Source organism: Bubalus bubalis, chromosome 11 (genome assembly GCF_019923935.1).
Source record: "Bubalus bubalis isolate 160015118507 breed Murrah chromosome 11, NDDB_SH_1, whole genome shotgun sequence".
Taxonomy (NCBI): domain Eukaryota; kingdom Metazoa; phylum Chordata; class Mammalia; order Artiodactyla; family Bovidae; genus Bubalus; species Bubalus bubalis.
This window is the reverse complement of record NC_059167.1, coordinates 94,730,407-94,746,509: the sequence shown is the minus strand read 5'-3', so window position 1 is coordinate 94,746,509 and position 16,103 is coordinate 94,730,407. Positions and strand designations below refer to the sequence as shown.

General features: G+C 45.9%; 1 protein-coding gene across 1 annotated transcript; it reads left to right on the top strand.

The window, feature by feature from the left end:
• The first annotated feature begins 3,594 nt into the window (after positions 1-3,594).
• F2RL1 (F2R like trypsin receptor 1) lies at positions 3,595-12,607 on the top strand. The gene is made up of 2 exons (XM_006051069.4): positions 3,595-3,873; positions 10,650-12,607. Exons 1-2 carry the CDS (start codon positions 3,792-3,794, stop codon positions 11,753-11,755), a joined length of 1,188 nt encoding a protein of 395 aa, XP_006051131.4. The 5' UTR covers positions 3,595-3,791; the 3' UTR covers positions 11,756-12,607.
• Positions 12,608-16,103: the final 3,496 nt, after the last annotated feature.

Sequence of the window (16,103 nt, the reverse complement as noted above, 5' to 3'; positions counted from 1 at the left end):
ATTGCCTGTGGTCATTTCTCTGCACTATTGCACACAGCCAAGTCATTTGGGCAGAAGAGTCAACAAAATTCAGAAGACAAACACTCTAGTCTCTACGTCACAGGGAAACATCTGCAGACTGACTTGAATGCATGTAGTCAGGCCTCTGGGAAAAACCACATTCTTGAGATTCTTAACCTGTGGCACTGTTCAGTAAAAATATTTTCTTGGAAATTTTGACAATTCAAGGCATAGTTCCATAAAATCCTAATGAAAATTTAAGTTGAAGACAGCTGGCCTTTGATGCATTGGAAAAAGGAAGATTTCCCCCCTAGGGCAGTCATTCTGCAGTGGCTACCATTTCATGAGAATTTACTGTATACCAGGAACTGTGCTAACTGGCACAACAAACCCAAGTCTTCACGAACAGCCTGTAAGAATGGTACTATTATCACCTTCAGATTATAGATGTCATATATCACAGATGATTCAATGGAGGCTTGGAAGGATTGAAGGGGTCTCGTGGGACTGAGTATCTTCACCAGTGAAGAACCCTCGGGAGTGACCTGTTCGCCATCAAGAGATCTTACCCCTGGACAGATGAGGAAGGCCCTGGTGCTGCTTCTAGAAGTCAGCTTTTCCCAGGAGGAAAAGAGGGCACAGCGGTGTGGCCCTGGGAAGCAGAATCCTGAGAGCTGGGGTACAGGTGGGGGGTATAAAGAAGACTCCTGAAAGAAAGGAAGGAAACAAAACACAGTCACAATTTATTTTATCCTCAGGTACTTTTCAACTAAAAAAAAAAAAAACTGACCCTATCATTTTTTCTTTCTTCCCCCCACAACATATGGCTTGTGGGTTCTTAGTTCTGTGACCAGGGATTGAACTGGGGCCATCAGCAGTGAGAGCACAGTCTTAACCACTGGACCACCAGAAAATTCCCTTGATTCCACTTTATAGGTAAGTGGAATGCCCTCTCCACTTAGAGAGGGTAAGTAGTAAAATTTATCCCAAGTCACATATACCTGGAAGGTGAAAGACCAAATTTTGCCCGCAGGGTTATATGGTTTCAGAGGCCGAGCTCTTTCCACATTCCCAAAAGAACTCCAGACAATAACAATGAGACTTTCCTAAGATGTGGGGCTACTGCAAGGCACCCATTAAAAAGAACTGTGTCGCTTACTGGACAGCCTCCTCTAGCCCCTCTTGTCTGTGTGTGTGCTGGGAAGCAGTCCATTCCTGTTATTCGGGGAGCAATTACTCCATTCTTGTGGTCCATTCAGGGCCATTTGCTTCTCCGCCTTTTCATCCATTTATTTTCCTGCTCCTGGGAGCTCTGTCAGGGCAGAGGGCAGAGGCAGAATGCTAACCCTTTACTTAGGGAAATGTGGGGGAAATGTCTTCTTGGCCATATGGTTGAAACAACTGGCTAACATGATATTTTAAAAAATAATTTTGTTTATGGTTGTCCTGGGTCTTCGTTGCTGTTTGGCTTTTGTGGCTAATTCTTTGTTGCAGCGTGCAGGCTTCTCATTGTGGTGGCTTCTCTTGTTGCAGAGCACAGGCTCCAGGGCACACGGGTTTCAGTACTTGCGGCTCGTGGACTCCGTAGTTGCGGCTCCCAGGCTCTAAAGCACAGGCTCAATAGTTGTGGTGCACGGGCTTAGCTGCTCTGAGGCACGTGGGATCTTCCCGGATCAGGGATTGAACCCATGTCTTCTGCATTGGCAGGTGGATTCCTTACCACTGAGCCACCAGGGAAGCCCCTAACCTGACATTTTATACAATTTTGTCTGCCTGAATCATCTGGAACCCCCATTAGTTCTATTAATTGGTCCCATGGTAGGTTCAGCAAGAGGTCATACTCAGAACACAGGGCCTTTATTAGACGTAAGCTCCATTCTAGAAACTCACAGGCCCAGGATGGAGTGCGTTCAGTTTACATTTGTTCAGTTACTGGTGACATCACTGATACCTGACTCACCAAACTGGTCTTCTAGAAAGAACCATGGACTCCCAGGGCTCAAGACACTCAAGAGGCGACCTGGACTCCTCAGCCTGCCCCCTGATCCTGGTAGGGAATTGCCTCTCCAACCTGCAGGACACATGCCCTGGTCCTTTGCTGTAGGTCCTACAGTGACCTGGCCTTAACCTCACCAGGCAGCCCTCAGGACTGGGGCTGTTTTTGTTTGTTTGTTTTGATTTGGCCTCACCTGACAGCTGGTGGGGATCTTAGCTCCCCGACCAGAGACTGAACCCCGGCCATGGCAGTGAAAGAGCCGAGTCTAACCAATGGACTGCCAGAGAATCAGACCTGTTAAAAACCTCTTTCTACGCTGAGCTGAAGTCAGTTCCCCACTGTGGCTCCTATTTCTGCTCTCTGGACCTACTCAGAGCATGTCTAATCCTCTCCTACATGCTAACTCTTCAAGTATTTCAAGACAGCACTCATGTTTCTCTTCTCTGCTCCTCCACTGCCCAGGAGTTTAACTGAATTATAGTAAGCTTATTTTACCTTTTTAAAGCAAGTAAAAAGTAAGACATTAGCAATATAATGAAGGTGCTGTGCTCCATCCCAGTCTCTTACTCCGCCTCATGTCCTGTTAGGAATTCTGCACACAAACCTATAAATATGTGCTGAGTCGCTGTCTGACTTTATGTGACCTCATGGGTTACCACGCCCTTCTCCAGGGGATCTTCCCAACCCAGGGATCGAATCCCGCGTCTCTTACATCTCCTGCATTGGCAGGCAGGTTCTTTACCACTAGCGCCACTGGGAAGCCCTACTTGTAAATATAAATGTTTATATAATTCTTTGGACTCTGGGCTCTCAATACAGAAAAGCGTCTGGCGGGAGCAGTGACTAATAGAAGAAAGCAGAAGGCACAGACTCATGGTTCCATGTGATGAACATTTACAATCCGTGACTACCGCTGCGTGACTGTGGGCAGTTTGTTCAACCTTAATTCAGTTTCCTCGTCTGTAAAATGGGAATAATAGTTATTGCATGTTTTTTTTTTTTTACATTCGGGGGATTAGACTGGGCTCCTGAATCATTTACACGTGGTACTTTAAGTAGCTGTTATAACTGTTTTCTCCCTCCCACTTCACCGACGAGGAAGGGCGCCTAGAAGGGGTGAGAGCTTTATGAGGTTTATGAGGGGTCGCAGCTAGTTAACAGCAGAGCGGAAACTTAAACACAGATCCCTGATGACTCCGGCAGGCCCGGACCCCTGCCTGCTCCCCATCGTGTTGGCGGGGGCCCGCAGACGTCCATCCTGCCAGTGCAGACCTTATCCCACAGCGCTGACGACACTGGGAGGCCTCTACCAAGTACCCAACATAACTGCAGCGAGCCCGGGCCTTGGCTGTTTGCCCTTTAGGAAGGGCGGGGATGGGGGTGGACAACGCCGGTTCCGCAGGAGTAATTCAAAGTTAAAGGCGGTTTTCGGCCTTGCTCAGGCGCGGCGATCCCACGACGAGAGCGTTCCCAACTTTTCGAAGATAACAGCACAGTTTCTACGCGGCGGGCGCACCTCGGGCGGCGGGCGGGGGCGGGGCCCCGGACTCCAGGTCTCGGAACCGCGGGGCGGAGCAGTGCGTTCCGGCCCCTGGGCGTGGCCCCGCGCAGGTGCGGCGAGAGGCTCGAGTTTCACTGAAACTTATCCGGTTCTCGGGAGGCGTGCGCGCAGGCTCCAATCAGGGGCAGGCGGGAGGGTGGCTTCCTACCCCAGCCGAGCGGCGAGGGGGACTCAGTTTCGGGGCTGTGGTGGCGGCGGGCTGCCCGTCCGCCCGGCGTCGGCGCTGCTGGAAGGATGCGAAGCCCGAGCGCGGCGTGGCTGCTCGGGGGCGTCCTCCTGCTGGCGGCCTCTGCCTCCTGCAACCGCACCGTCCCAGGTGAGAGACTCGGCCGGGAGGGGTCGTGCTGCTCGGGAGCGGGGGTCTCGGGCGCCGTGGGCGGGAGGAGGACGCCGGGTGGATGCACGAAGGGTGAGTGCGACCGTCGCCTCCTCTTCCCCGCACTCGGCGGCTCAGCTCCCGGCTTCGGAGCGGGGGTCTCCGGGGTCCCAGCTGGGACCACCAGCAGGGGCTGAAGCCTGGGGAGGCGAGCGGAAGAGAGCGGGGTGCTCGCGTCTACTGAGGCCCCGGGGGGCTGAGTCCCTCGGGCCCCCCCGCCTAGGTTTCTTTGCAAACACTAGTCATTAAGGAGCTTTCGCACACTTTTCAGATTCTTTCCTGCCTAGTCCTGCGCGACCTGCGGAGTTAGCGGGTTGAGAGCGGGATGGAGCCCGTGGCCTGGGAACTTTCTGAGTCGCTTTCTGAGCCTCCTGCAACTTTTGGAGGCCCCTCTTTGGGGTCGGCCCTCGGTGTTCAACCCGCCTCCCCTTCTCCGGGGCCGCCAGCTCCTCTGGGACGGTTCGTGGCCGGAGTGGGGAAGCCAGGGCCGGGCCCCGTTGGTTCTTCGGGTGCCAGGCGCTCGCCCCGGGTTGTAGGCCAGTCGAACAGGTGAAGGAATGGAACTTCTTGAACCCTGCTTTACATTCGACCAGGTGACCTCTGGGCCCCGGGTTTCCCGGCCCTTCCGTGCCACACTGGCTGCCACAGGTCCGAAGGCCCGAGGCTGCCCGCCCCGGGCACGGAAGTACCCGGGAGCCGTCCCTGGGGGCGCGCAGGTACCAGCTTGTGCGCCGCAGCCGGTGCCCGGGGGTGTGCTGGGACTTGTCAGGCGGGAGGGGGAATCTCCCGGGCTGAGCTGCTCTCCCAGGGCGTGGGCGCTCTTAGGCCGGGTATTGCCTTTAGTTCAGTTCAGTCGCTCAGTCGTGTCCAACTCTTTGCGACTCCATGGACTGCAGCACGCCAGACTTCCCTGTCCACCAACTCCCGGGGCCTACTCAAACTCATACTGTGATGCTAACAGATGGCGAGCTTTAAAAGGGAAGTTTTTGTTTCCCTGCGAAATTTGTAGACCTGTTGTTAAGACAGGTTCTCACTTTTATCCTCTTGATGAAGACATTGTAAAAGAGCAAATCTCTGTGAATTTGAATCAGAAGAATGTGATTCTTTTCCTTCTGCAGTTACAGAAAAGGATATTATTATGGTGGATACTTCAAAAACTACACCCCTGGTACACATTTTATTGTCAGTGTTAGAATAAAGATATTTATTTCCTGGAAGTACTGAAACTGTGATGAATACATGTCCCTTTACCATTCTGTTTTTAAACTTACAAACGTAAAATTTAGGAGCAAGGCTTAGTATATGTATAGACATCTTCTGTAAAATGTGAGGATGTGGATTCCTCTATTTTATGATCCAGACAATTCCAATAGGAAGCTTGCCTGAGTGTTTGGCTTGCTCTTGTTTACAAAGTGAGGGGCAGGAGCTGGGAGGATTTCTGAAGTATAAGGCGGACTTCATTTAACATGACAGATATTAAGTTACTTGTTAAACAGAACTATTCAATATTGCACTTTTTTCCCTTCCACATACTTTTATTCCTTTGCAGGGTAACTTTGGTAAAGGGTCAGTTCAGTAACAATGAGACTTTAGATGGATGGAGCTTTCTTCACAACTTGAAACTAAGTTGATTTTAATTAAGAAACATGGCATCACCAGTGTTTCTGACCTTCAGCACCTGTCTTTGCTTACCCCCTTCAGTCTAGCCCTCATGTATCCCCCTCAGTTTGCAGCAAGACGCATCCTAGACTTTTCTTCCCAAAGGTTTTTTCCCCAAAACACTGCCTTATGAAAGGGAACTCAGCCTAGAGAGTAACCTTACCATTTCACAGATGGGGGCCGCTGAATTGAGGGGGAGACGCAAGGAAAACCGTCCATCATACCCCTGCTTTCTTTCCTATCACAAGAGTGTGTGTGTGTTAGTGGCTCGGCTCTTTGTGACCCCAAGGACTGTAGCCCTCCAGGTTCCTCTGTCCATGGAATTCTCCAGGCAAGAATACTGGAGAGGGTAGCTGTTCCATTTTCCAGAGGATCTTTCTGACCCAGGGATAGAACCCCCGTCTCCTGCATTGCAGGTGGATTCTTTACCATCTGAGTGATGGATAGTTATTTCTGTAAATAGTTTTATCTCTCCCCCAACTGGATCACATACTCCAGGAGGCCAGGGACCCCTAATGACACCTCCATCACCACGGTCCAACACATCTCTTTCCCTAAAGGACCTCAGTAAATAGTGAATGAAAAATGAAGTAAAGGGACTGGCCCAGAGTTACCTGGCAGTTGATGGCAGTTTGGCATTTAAGTTGGCTTTTTTCAGGTACTTAATTCTTTCCACCGTGTCACAAGTCTAAGAAGTCCCCTGTAAAGCAGTCATTCCATTTTTCTTTTGGACATTGAAACTTGTGTTCCCTTTGTAATTGGTCATTAATGATACAAGCCGTATGTGATTACTGTAAAGGAAAAATAAGTCCAAAAAGGAAGTGGCATTAATTAAATCACCCTCATTACCCAAAGCATTGCTAACATTTTGGTTTCTAGCCTTTCTCATGCTTTCAAACATCCACGCACAAAATATGTATTCACAAATAGAGAAAAAAATTTTGTACAACCATGTGTTTATATAAACATCAGTCAGTTGTCATTGCTCAGTCGCTAGGCTAGGTCCGACTCTTTGCAGCTCCTCTGCCCTCTAATATCTCTTGGAGTTTGCCCAAATTCATGTCCACTGAGTTGGTGATGCTATCTAACCATCTCATCCTCTGCTGCCCCCTTCTCCTTTTGCCTACAGTCTTTCTCAGCATCAGGGTCTTTTCCAATGAGTAAAAGTAAACATCAGTAGTGAGTAAACATCAATGACCAAACATCAGTAGCATGTTAGTAAATATAAAACATTTTTAATGAATCTAAAATGTTACCAGTGGATGTGTAATAATTTTTAACTGGTCCTCCATTGATAGACTCATGGGCTATTTTCCATGTTTTGTAATAAGAGAGGACACTGCAATGAATGTGAAGATGGGACCTTAAATTTGTGTTTAGTCACCTGCCTGACCTTGTAGTTACTAATTAATTTTGATAGGTGACGTTTTAGTGAAGTGTGTGTTTGACTTTCTTACGGTCTTATTAGCTGGGCAAATGTTGAGAGGAAAACAGTTCATCCTGAAAGAATACAAGAAATTTGACTTAAGTGTCCCTAGAGAGGGTACCAAGTGATGGAAACTTTTCTTTTTTGATCTATGTTCCCAAAGTTCAGAGCAAAAGGATATTTGAGGGTGAGGAGGATAATAGGGGAAAGAACACAAGAGGAGACTTTAAACAAATAAAGTAGCTACTCTATACCTGCTTATGTTGGTGGGGGGTGGGCCACAGGAGGAAGCTTAATATAGCAAAGAGCAGGGAATGTTTTTAAAGTTAAAAGTGCAAATCAAAAAGGTTAAAAGTGAAACATCCCCATTCTCTCCCTTCTTCACTCACAACGGACTTCTTTATGCAGAAATGCATGTGTTCCCTGCAGTATAGAAGGCTCATACTCTACATGCTGTTCTGCAGGTTTTTTAACCTATCCGATCTAGTCATGGTCAATATAGGAAAATCTGCCCATACTTCTGTAGGGGGCACATTATTCATTGTATAAATGCCATAAATTACTGAACTCGCCTTTTTTGCTTTTCGATGGACATTGAAACTATCATTTTTGTTTTACCATGGTAAATAATATTCTAGTAAATATTCTTGTACATACACTATTTTTGTGTACTTTAGCTAGTATACATGCAGAACAAATTCTTAGCAGTAAGTCAGTGGGTCATAGGGCAAGCACACTTAAAATTTTTGATATTTTGCCAAATTGCCCTTTGAATAGATTACACCAGTTTACACGCCTCTGAAAAAGCAATCCAAATGACACAGAAGGGTGTAAAGGTAAAAAAAAGTAAAGTTCTCCCCTCCCCACCCATTTTACTCTAGAGATGGCCAGAGTCTATGGTGTAGTGGGTGTTTTCCTAGACTTCAGATTTGTTGACAAATTTTGTTATATAGATGGAAGCATAGTATTACACCGGGTGCTTTTTCAGTTGACACTATATTGTGACTGTCATTGCATTTCAGCGTTTATTAAGCAGCTCGTCTTCACCCTGTAAAATAGAAAAGGTGTTGTCTGGTTTACACATGGGTTATAGAGTTAGAAGCTGGGATGGCACCCGTTCTAGACAAGTTCTGTGAGTTGAGGACCCTGTGTGAGGTAGAAGCCTGTGCCCTGTGCTGGAAGGGCTTCAGGGCACTTTGAGCAGCAGCTCGACATTTACCAGTGTTAGTGCTGAGTAGTTCTAGCACTGCTCAGTTACACCAAGTGGCATGCTGGCTATGTGCTCTGCCACTGGGTCGATGGACACAGCTAATATGAATGGCATTTTAGAGTGCAGTCATTCAGGGTTCTATGTGTGAATATTCTCAGGAAATCTTTCTTCCTCACTCTTTGAATCCTTCCCTACCTTTTTGTAGTATTTCTGGTTAATTTCCACCCCCCACCCTTTATTTTAGTATCCTTATATAAAATAGTTTTTTATCTCTTTGCATGAACTTTTGTGACCTGGTGTATGTTTTGTTTTTTTTTTTAATGGAAAATTCTAGACACATGAAGATAGAATGTTGCAGTGAATCCCTGGTACCCCTCAGTCAGCTTTAGTAATGACACCTCAGCCTACTTCCTGCCTTCCATCATTCTTTAACAGGTTTATTAAGATGTAACCTGCAAACCATACAGTTCACCTGTTCAAAGTCTACAATTCAATGCCTTTTAGACTATTCACAGATAATCTACCCATCGCCACAATCAACTTTAGGATTTTTTTTTACCCTATAAGAACACTCCACCCTATTCCTTAGCCATCAACCCCCCAGTTTGCCCCATTCCCCAGCTCCTGGCAACCACTCATCTGTTTTTTGTCTGTGGATTTGCCTATTCAGAACATTTATTATAAATGGACTCCTACAACACATACTCCTGAGGCTTCTTTCAAAAGCATAATCTTTCCAAGCTTCACCTGTGTTGTAGCATGTATCAGTACTTTGCTTTTATTGCTAAGTCATGTTCCATTGTAGGCATAGACCACGTTTTGTTTATCCATTCATCAGGTGATGGACATCTGGGTTATTGCCCCATTGGGGCTCTAATGAACATTCTGTTGTGAACATTCCTGTACAGGTTTCTGTGTTTTCCTGTGTCCTGGGTGTATACTTAGGAGTAGGAATTGCTGGGTTATATGGCAATTCTATAGTGAACCATTCGAGGAACTGCCGGATGGTTTTGCACAGGGACTGTCCCACTTGACCTTCCCACCAGCCGTGTCTTAGGTAGAAGAGGAAAAAATGATGACAACACATACAAGTTATCAGACAAGCTTGTGAGTAGGTTGAACATCTTTCCTGGTATAAACGTATCATGGTGAAAGGCTGCTCTTCCCCAGAAATAAAGTCGGGGCCTTCTGTGTCTTTACATTGCCCCTCACTTTGTTCCGCAGGTCGATGGACACTTGGTTGGGGCAGGATGTAGGCGGGCCATGCCATTCATTCGTGATTTCTAAAGTTTAATTCATAATTTGGGGATGAAAGTGAAAGTTGTTAAAGCTTAGCATATTACTTGCTTAAATGTCAGAATACAAATTTGTCTGAACAGAAATCGTGTACCCAGCTGCCCGGTGACCTTGAGGTCAGAAGGCTTGCTGCCCATTCTTCCCCATGGGCAGGTCTCCAGGAAGCCCTCAGAGAAGCGGGAGACCCATGCCCTGGCTGAGGCTGTCCTTGTATCTAGAGAGACAGTGTGTCTAAGCTCCTGGGAACCTCGCTGTGTTGGACTTTGGGCTAAGGAGTGATGGGCCAGGCTGAGTTGTCTTGCAGCACAAATGAGATAGATGGCCATTATGAGAACAGTTGGAGACTAACGAGTGTGGACAGTTTGTAGAACTAAATGACATACTGTCAGTTTTTTCCAGGATTCATAGAAATCATTATTATGTTGTACACATACTTCATAACCCTCCCATTAAAAATAAATACCCTTTGTAAACACACACACACACACACACACACACACACACACAGCAGGGGGACTTCCCTAGTAGTCCAAAAGTTTAGACTTCATCTTTGAACGCAGGTGGTGCAGGTTTGATCCCTGGTCAGGGAGTGAAGATCCCATGTGCCACATGGCCAAAAAACCGAAACATAAAATAGAAGCAATACTGTAACAAATTCAGTAAAGACTTAAAAAATAGAAAATTAGGATTTAAAAAAATAACAACAGCAGGCACATAAATCCAGACCATAGAAATCCCAATAATCCCACCACCCATCAAAAGCCCCCGGAAGCATTCTGGGTGCCCCTCCTCCTGTCTTCTTTCTCTTCCTTCACACAGTGCGGGAAACTTTCTTCATCTACACTGCCCTGGAGAAAAGCAGGCCCGCCTAACACTGTCTTCTCGGGCTTCCGCCCGTTCTTGCTCAGTCGTTTTGCTTCTGCTGCTTTTTCTGCTCAGCTGTTGTCCTCCTTTTCTCCTCTGCCCGAGCTTTCAGGTGGTAACTGAAGTGCTGGGCACCATCTTGCCCATGACCTTCCCACCGGCCGTTCTTTCTCTGAAGCGCTTGTGTTTGGACGAGCCAGCATCTTTGTGGAAACACTGATTTCTGTAATGACCCTTGTCCGCCTTGCCTTTCTTGTGCAGGAAACAAGTCTAAAGGAAGAAGCCTCATTGGTAACCCGGATAAGTCACCTGTGGTCACCGGCAGAGGCGTGACAGTGAAACCAGGCTTTTCCGTGGATGAGTTTTCTACCTCCGTCCTCACTGGAAAGCTGACTACTGTCTTTCTTCCAGTTGTCTACACGATCGTATTCGTGGTTGGTTTGCCAAGCAATGGCATGGCCCTGTGGGTCTTTCTTTTCCGAACAAAGAAGAAGCACCCCGCTGTGATTTACATGGCCAACCTGGCCTTGGCCGATCTCCTCTCGGTTACCTGGTTCCCTTTGAAGATTGCGTATCACATCCATGGCAACAACTGGATTTACGGGGAGTCTCTTTGCAAGGTGCTCATTGGCTTTTTCTACGGCAACATGTACTGCTCCATCCTCTTCATGACCTGCCTCAGCGTGCAGAGATACTGGGTCATCGTGAACCCCATGGTGCACCCCAAGAAGCAGGCAAACATTTCCATCGGCGTCTCTCTGGGAATATGGCTACTCATTCTGCTGCTTACCATCCCCTTGTACGTCGTGAAGCAGACCTCCTACATCCGGGCCCTTAACATCACAACCTGTCACGATGTTTTGCCGGAGGAGGTGCTGGTGGGAGACATGTTCAATTACTTCCTGTCTCTGGCCATCGGAGTCTTTCTGTTCCCAGCCTTCCTCACGGCCTCGGCCTATGTGCTCATGATCCGGACCCTCCAGTCTTCTGCCATGGATGAGAGCTCAGGAAAGAAGAGGCGGAGGGCCATCAAGCTCATTGTCACCGTCCTGGCCATGTACCTGATCTGCTTCACTCCCAGTAACCTTCTGCTCGTGGTGCACTACTTCCTGATTAAGACCCGGGGCCAGAGTCACGTCTACGCCCTGTACATCGTGGCCCTCTGCCTCTCCACCCTCAACAGCTGCATCGACCCCTTTGTCTATTACTTCATTTCACAGGACTTCCGGGATCACGCCAAGAACGCTCTTCTCTGCCGGAGCGTCCGTACTGTAAAGCGGATGCAGGTATCCCTCTCGTCAAAGAAATTCTCGGGGAAATCCAGCTCTTACTCTTCAAGTTCAACCAGTGTCAAAGGCTCCTACTGAGTGGCCCGGTTCCTCAGTGGAAGTTCTGCGGCTTTGGAGCCTGCTTACCATTCCGGAGATGCTTTTGTTGTTTCTTAACCAAGTAGGTTTCACCACATACCGTGTATATGCAGCACCTCTCAGGGTTGCTGGAAGCTTCCCTGTTTGCATGAGGAAAGTCCCCCAAATTTATGTTTCAGTTTCAGAATTCAGTTTCAGAATTCCTCTACTCAGGGGCTCCCAGAAATGGAACTGATCGAAACAGACTTTTCAGATGGTGCAGAAAAGACAGAAACCCCATGATATGCGAAGACTAGTCTTGGCGTGAAGGCTTAAGTTTTTAGCTGCAAGTACATCTCTTTTACATCTGGGGTCGGTCCAGCTGTATTAGGGCTTCAGGGCCCTCAGAGAAGATCAGTACAGTTGACTGACTATACAGATGAGGAAACTAAAGACGTGGGGGAGCTGCCCCAAGTCAGGTTTCCAACCAATGGCCACAAGTTTGAATAGTGGGGTTCTTGTACCACTTTGTCAAAATCATTGTGTATCTTGTTTGAAAATGTAGACTTATTGTACTCAGGAATCAGAGCTCAGAGTCTGGGGCAGGGCCCAGGAACCTGCATTTTAACAAGCCTTTCTTACACTCCAGTGTTTGGGAACCTTTGGTCTGGGTACTGCTTCCACTTGACAAGGAGCCATGGCAATTTTTGAAAAATGAAGCAAAACAGAACATTTTGTGTCTCTTTCCCATCCAGTTCAGAACAAAGTCTGTTCATTGACTTATTGGGACTTCCAGTCATTTCTCTATTAATGCTTTGAGCTTTTGTATGTATCATTATCACTTCAAGGAAAATACAACGAGCATGTTAAATGTGGAAAAGCTAATTTTGTGTCTTTACTGACTTCAGTGAAATCTTCAGGTTGTCTGAATAGTAGATTTTTTTCACAACTAAGAATAGTGTTTACCACTTAGTATTTTTAAAAATTATTGTTGGATTATTTATTGCCAGTTTTGTTGACTTTTTGTCAAACATGAAATGATAAAGCCGTCTCTTGAGTTTGAACCACATCTGTTTGGAAAAGAACACTAAAATAGAGATGATTTGCAATGTATTTAAAGAGGTACTTGACTCCAAGCTGACTTTATGCAACTGTTGTATTTGTGACCTTTTAAAATAATTGTTTTACTGTATGATTGATTTATAAATAACATATGACTTTTATTTTTTACGACTTATCTCTGAATTATGTGGTTTTTGCTTTCATTTTTGTTTTCGAGGAAGGGAGAGTAGGGAAACAAAGGTGTCACTCTTCTAAGAAGAAATGAAAGTGATTCTCACATCTTATTTTTATGTAAAGAGGGTCATATTGTACACATTGCCCTGTAATAATTATTTTTCTTTTAACTACATTTTAGAACTCACATGTCTGCATCTATGGATTGACTTCCATTTTTAAAGAATAGAAGCTACTTAATATTTGGGGTGTATTGTGAGGTTTTAGTCATCTGGTCATTTCCATACCTATGGCTCCTGGTTTCTCTCTCCCTCTCTTTTTTCCTCTGTTAAAACAGTGCCACACAGAACATCTGTATGTAGACATCTTTGTGAGTATTTCTGTAGGATGAGGGCTTCCCCTGTGGCTCAGCAGATAAAGAATCTGCCTGCATTGTGGGAGACTTGGGTTTGATCCCTGGGTTGGGAAGATCCCCTGGAGAAGGGAACGGCTATCCACTCCAGTATTCTGGCCTGGAGAATTCCATGGATTGTATAGTCCATGGGGTCGCAAAGAGTCAGACACGACTGAGTGACTTTCACTTTCATTGTAGGATGAGTTCCAGAAAGTAGAATGGCCAGGTCAAAAGCTGGGTGCTCATTTTAAATTTTGGTAACACTTGCCAAATGGCCTTCAGTAATGTATACTTCTACCAAAAAGTGTGTTTGCACTTATTTCCTGAAGTGCTCATCCATCAGTCTAAAGAAATGTTGAAAACATCCATTGCATTAGTTCATGCTGAAGCAGCACAGCCTCCCGCCAGGCAGGGCTGAATTCTGACTCCATGATTTCTTTGTTTTGGTTTCCTGATTTGGTTTCCTGAGGAAGATGCTTCTCTGTGCCTCAGTTTCTTGTTTGTAAAATGTGGATTAGGATGAAACGTCTGGCACGTACTCATAAGTTTAATGTTGCATTATTACTGTTCGTCTCTGACGACTGACGTGATGTCATTTCTGGTCTGCCGCCATTCGCAGCCAGATACACCCTGCCTGCCTTGTCTGCTCAGCTTTCAGTCTCCTAGCAGGCTTCCTCATGGTGGGCTTGCTTCCATTTTACAGGTGGGAAAGCAAAAGATGGTCTACCCAGGGTAGAAGAGAGCAGAGACAAGGGGCTCACAGGCTCATCCAGTGGAAAGCATTTTTTTGGTCTTTGCTATTTCTTTATTAGTCATTTTTATAATACATGCTGATAGTACAAAAAAAAAAAAAAATCAACCTGAGTAAAAATATATAAAATGAAAAATGTACTTCTTTGCCACTCATGTCCATTCTTATCTCACAAATATATATTTTGTATGTAATACTCTTAAAATAAGAATGAACGTGTGTGTGTATGTAAATACATATATGTACATGTATATGCCAACTTCTAAATCAGTTCACATGGATCTTCCTCATTTTTTTCAGTGACTAGGTAGTATGCCATACCTGAGTGATCATAATTTAATCCTTACCCTATGGAAGAAGTGTTTTTCTTGGTTCATTTTCACCAGATCTGTGAATCTACGTGAAGAAGTGTACAAGAAATGATGTGGGAAATAGAATCATAAGAGTGTCTGTTCGCTGAGTCAAATGCTCCTCTACCGTGTTTGTTTCTCTTTCCTTTGAGGAGGGGCTCTCGAAGGCTGTGCCCTGCCTGGATCAGGCCCCTGCCAGCGGCAGGAGGGGCGGGCGGGCGGGGGAACTCTGACCCTGGGCTCCGGAGTGCCCTGGGTGTGCCTGTCTTCCCTCTGTGTTCCCTATCTTGCTGGGCTCTGATTTTGCTAAACTGCCTGACAATTTGAATGTTGCACTCCCCTGGCTCTAGTGACTAAAGGAGGGCTTTCTCAGTTTGAAAGTGAATGTGGATTTGTGTCCCCTTGTGCAGGACATGTGCTTAACTGAGTTGTTTGGGCATTTCTCTGTGTGCCATTTCGGTTGTTTGCAGCCGGAGTTTCAGAGGTAATTAAATTCCCTGTTAGGAAGATTTCATCAATCCTGGGGCTATAATCTCATCAGTATGCATAGTTTAGTGATTGCAACTTTGTTCCTGCAACTTTTCCCCTTTGGAGACGCTCAAGAGGACTGGAATTTATCACCGAATCAAAGGTACAGTTTGCTACACTGTTCCCTGGTCGCATCAATTAAAACTGTGGGTCTGGGCTGCAGAGTTTGGTTGTTGTCTTAAAAAGTGAAGTTTCTGATTTTACACTAGTCAAAGGCATGTGTTTAGTCCACCCCCACTGCTAATTCTGAAGAGGGAAAACCAAACTCAGGGCTCGGTCCTCCATTTTACCCAAGCCTTGGAAAGTCACTGAGATGGTTGTTCTGTTTAAATGTAAATCACTGGAGTCCCTCAGGTCACACTCTGGAAAATGTCTTTATTGAGGGAGAGTGTGACTAATTCTGTGGTTTGAGTGTGAGCTGCCTCTGCCTTTACCTGTTAGTCAGCCTGTGGAATATTCCCAGTGTCCATCTTTACTGATGTGCAACTAGGCGTGACCAGCTATGGCTCACCACCTCCTGCAGAAACCGCAGCCCTAGCCTGTGGGCTCCATGAACTCTAGTTAAGTCATGAGCACAGCGAAAGTGTGAGTGGCTCATACATTCATCTTGCAGTTATTTTCATCTTTTTCTTTATTTGTTTTTAATTAGAGGATTATTACTTTATTGTGACGGCTTTTGCCATACATCAACATGAATCAGCCACAGGTATCCTTAGGTCCCCTCCCTCTAGAACCCCTCTCCCACCTCCCTCTCCTTCCTACCCCTCTAGGTTGTCACAGAGCACCAGCTTTGCATCCCACAGTTACTGCAACATTGTTGCCTTATTAAATGCAAATAATTAAACCAGGATCCCAATTTTAGCATCATTCTAATTGTAGGATTAATGTTCTCAGTGAAATTAATTTAAAAAAAAACAAAAACAAAAAAACCGCTCCAGTGTTTGGGTTACTGGATAAAGAAGAGACTGTTCTAAAGACAAGTCCTGAGAGTGGGAGAAAGTCAAGGAAAACAGAAGGACAAGAAGGCTTAGGAAGCGCCATTACTGTGGCTTCTCTCTTAATATTGTGATAATAACCTTTAAAAAAGATAAAAATTATAAGAGTAATAAG

Coding starts and splice junctions, on each gene's coding strand:
- F2RL1 (XM_006051069.4), top strand. CDS start 3,792: ATGCGAAGCCCGAGCGCGGCGTGGCTGCTCGGGGGCGTCCTCCTGCTG. Junction 3,874..10,649: donor CTGCAACCGCACCGTCCCAG/GTGAGAGACTCG, acceptor TTTCTTGTGCAG/GAAACAAGTCTAAAGGAAGA.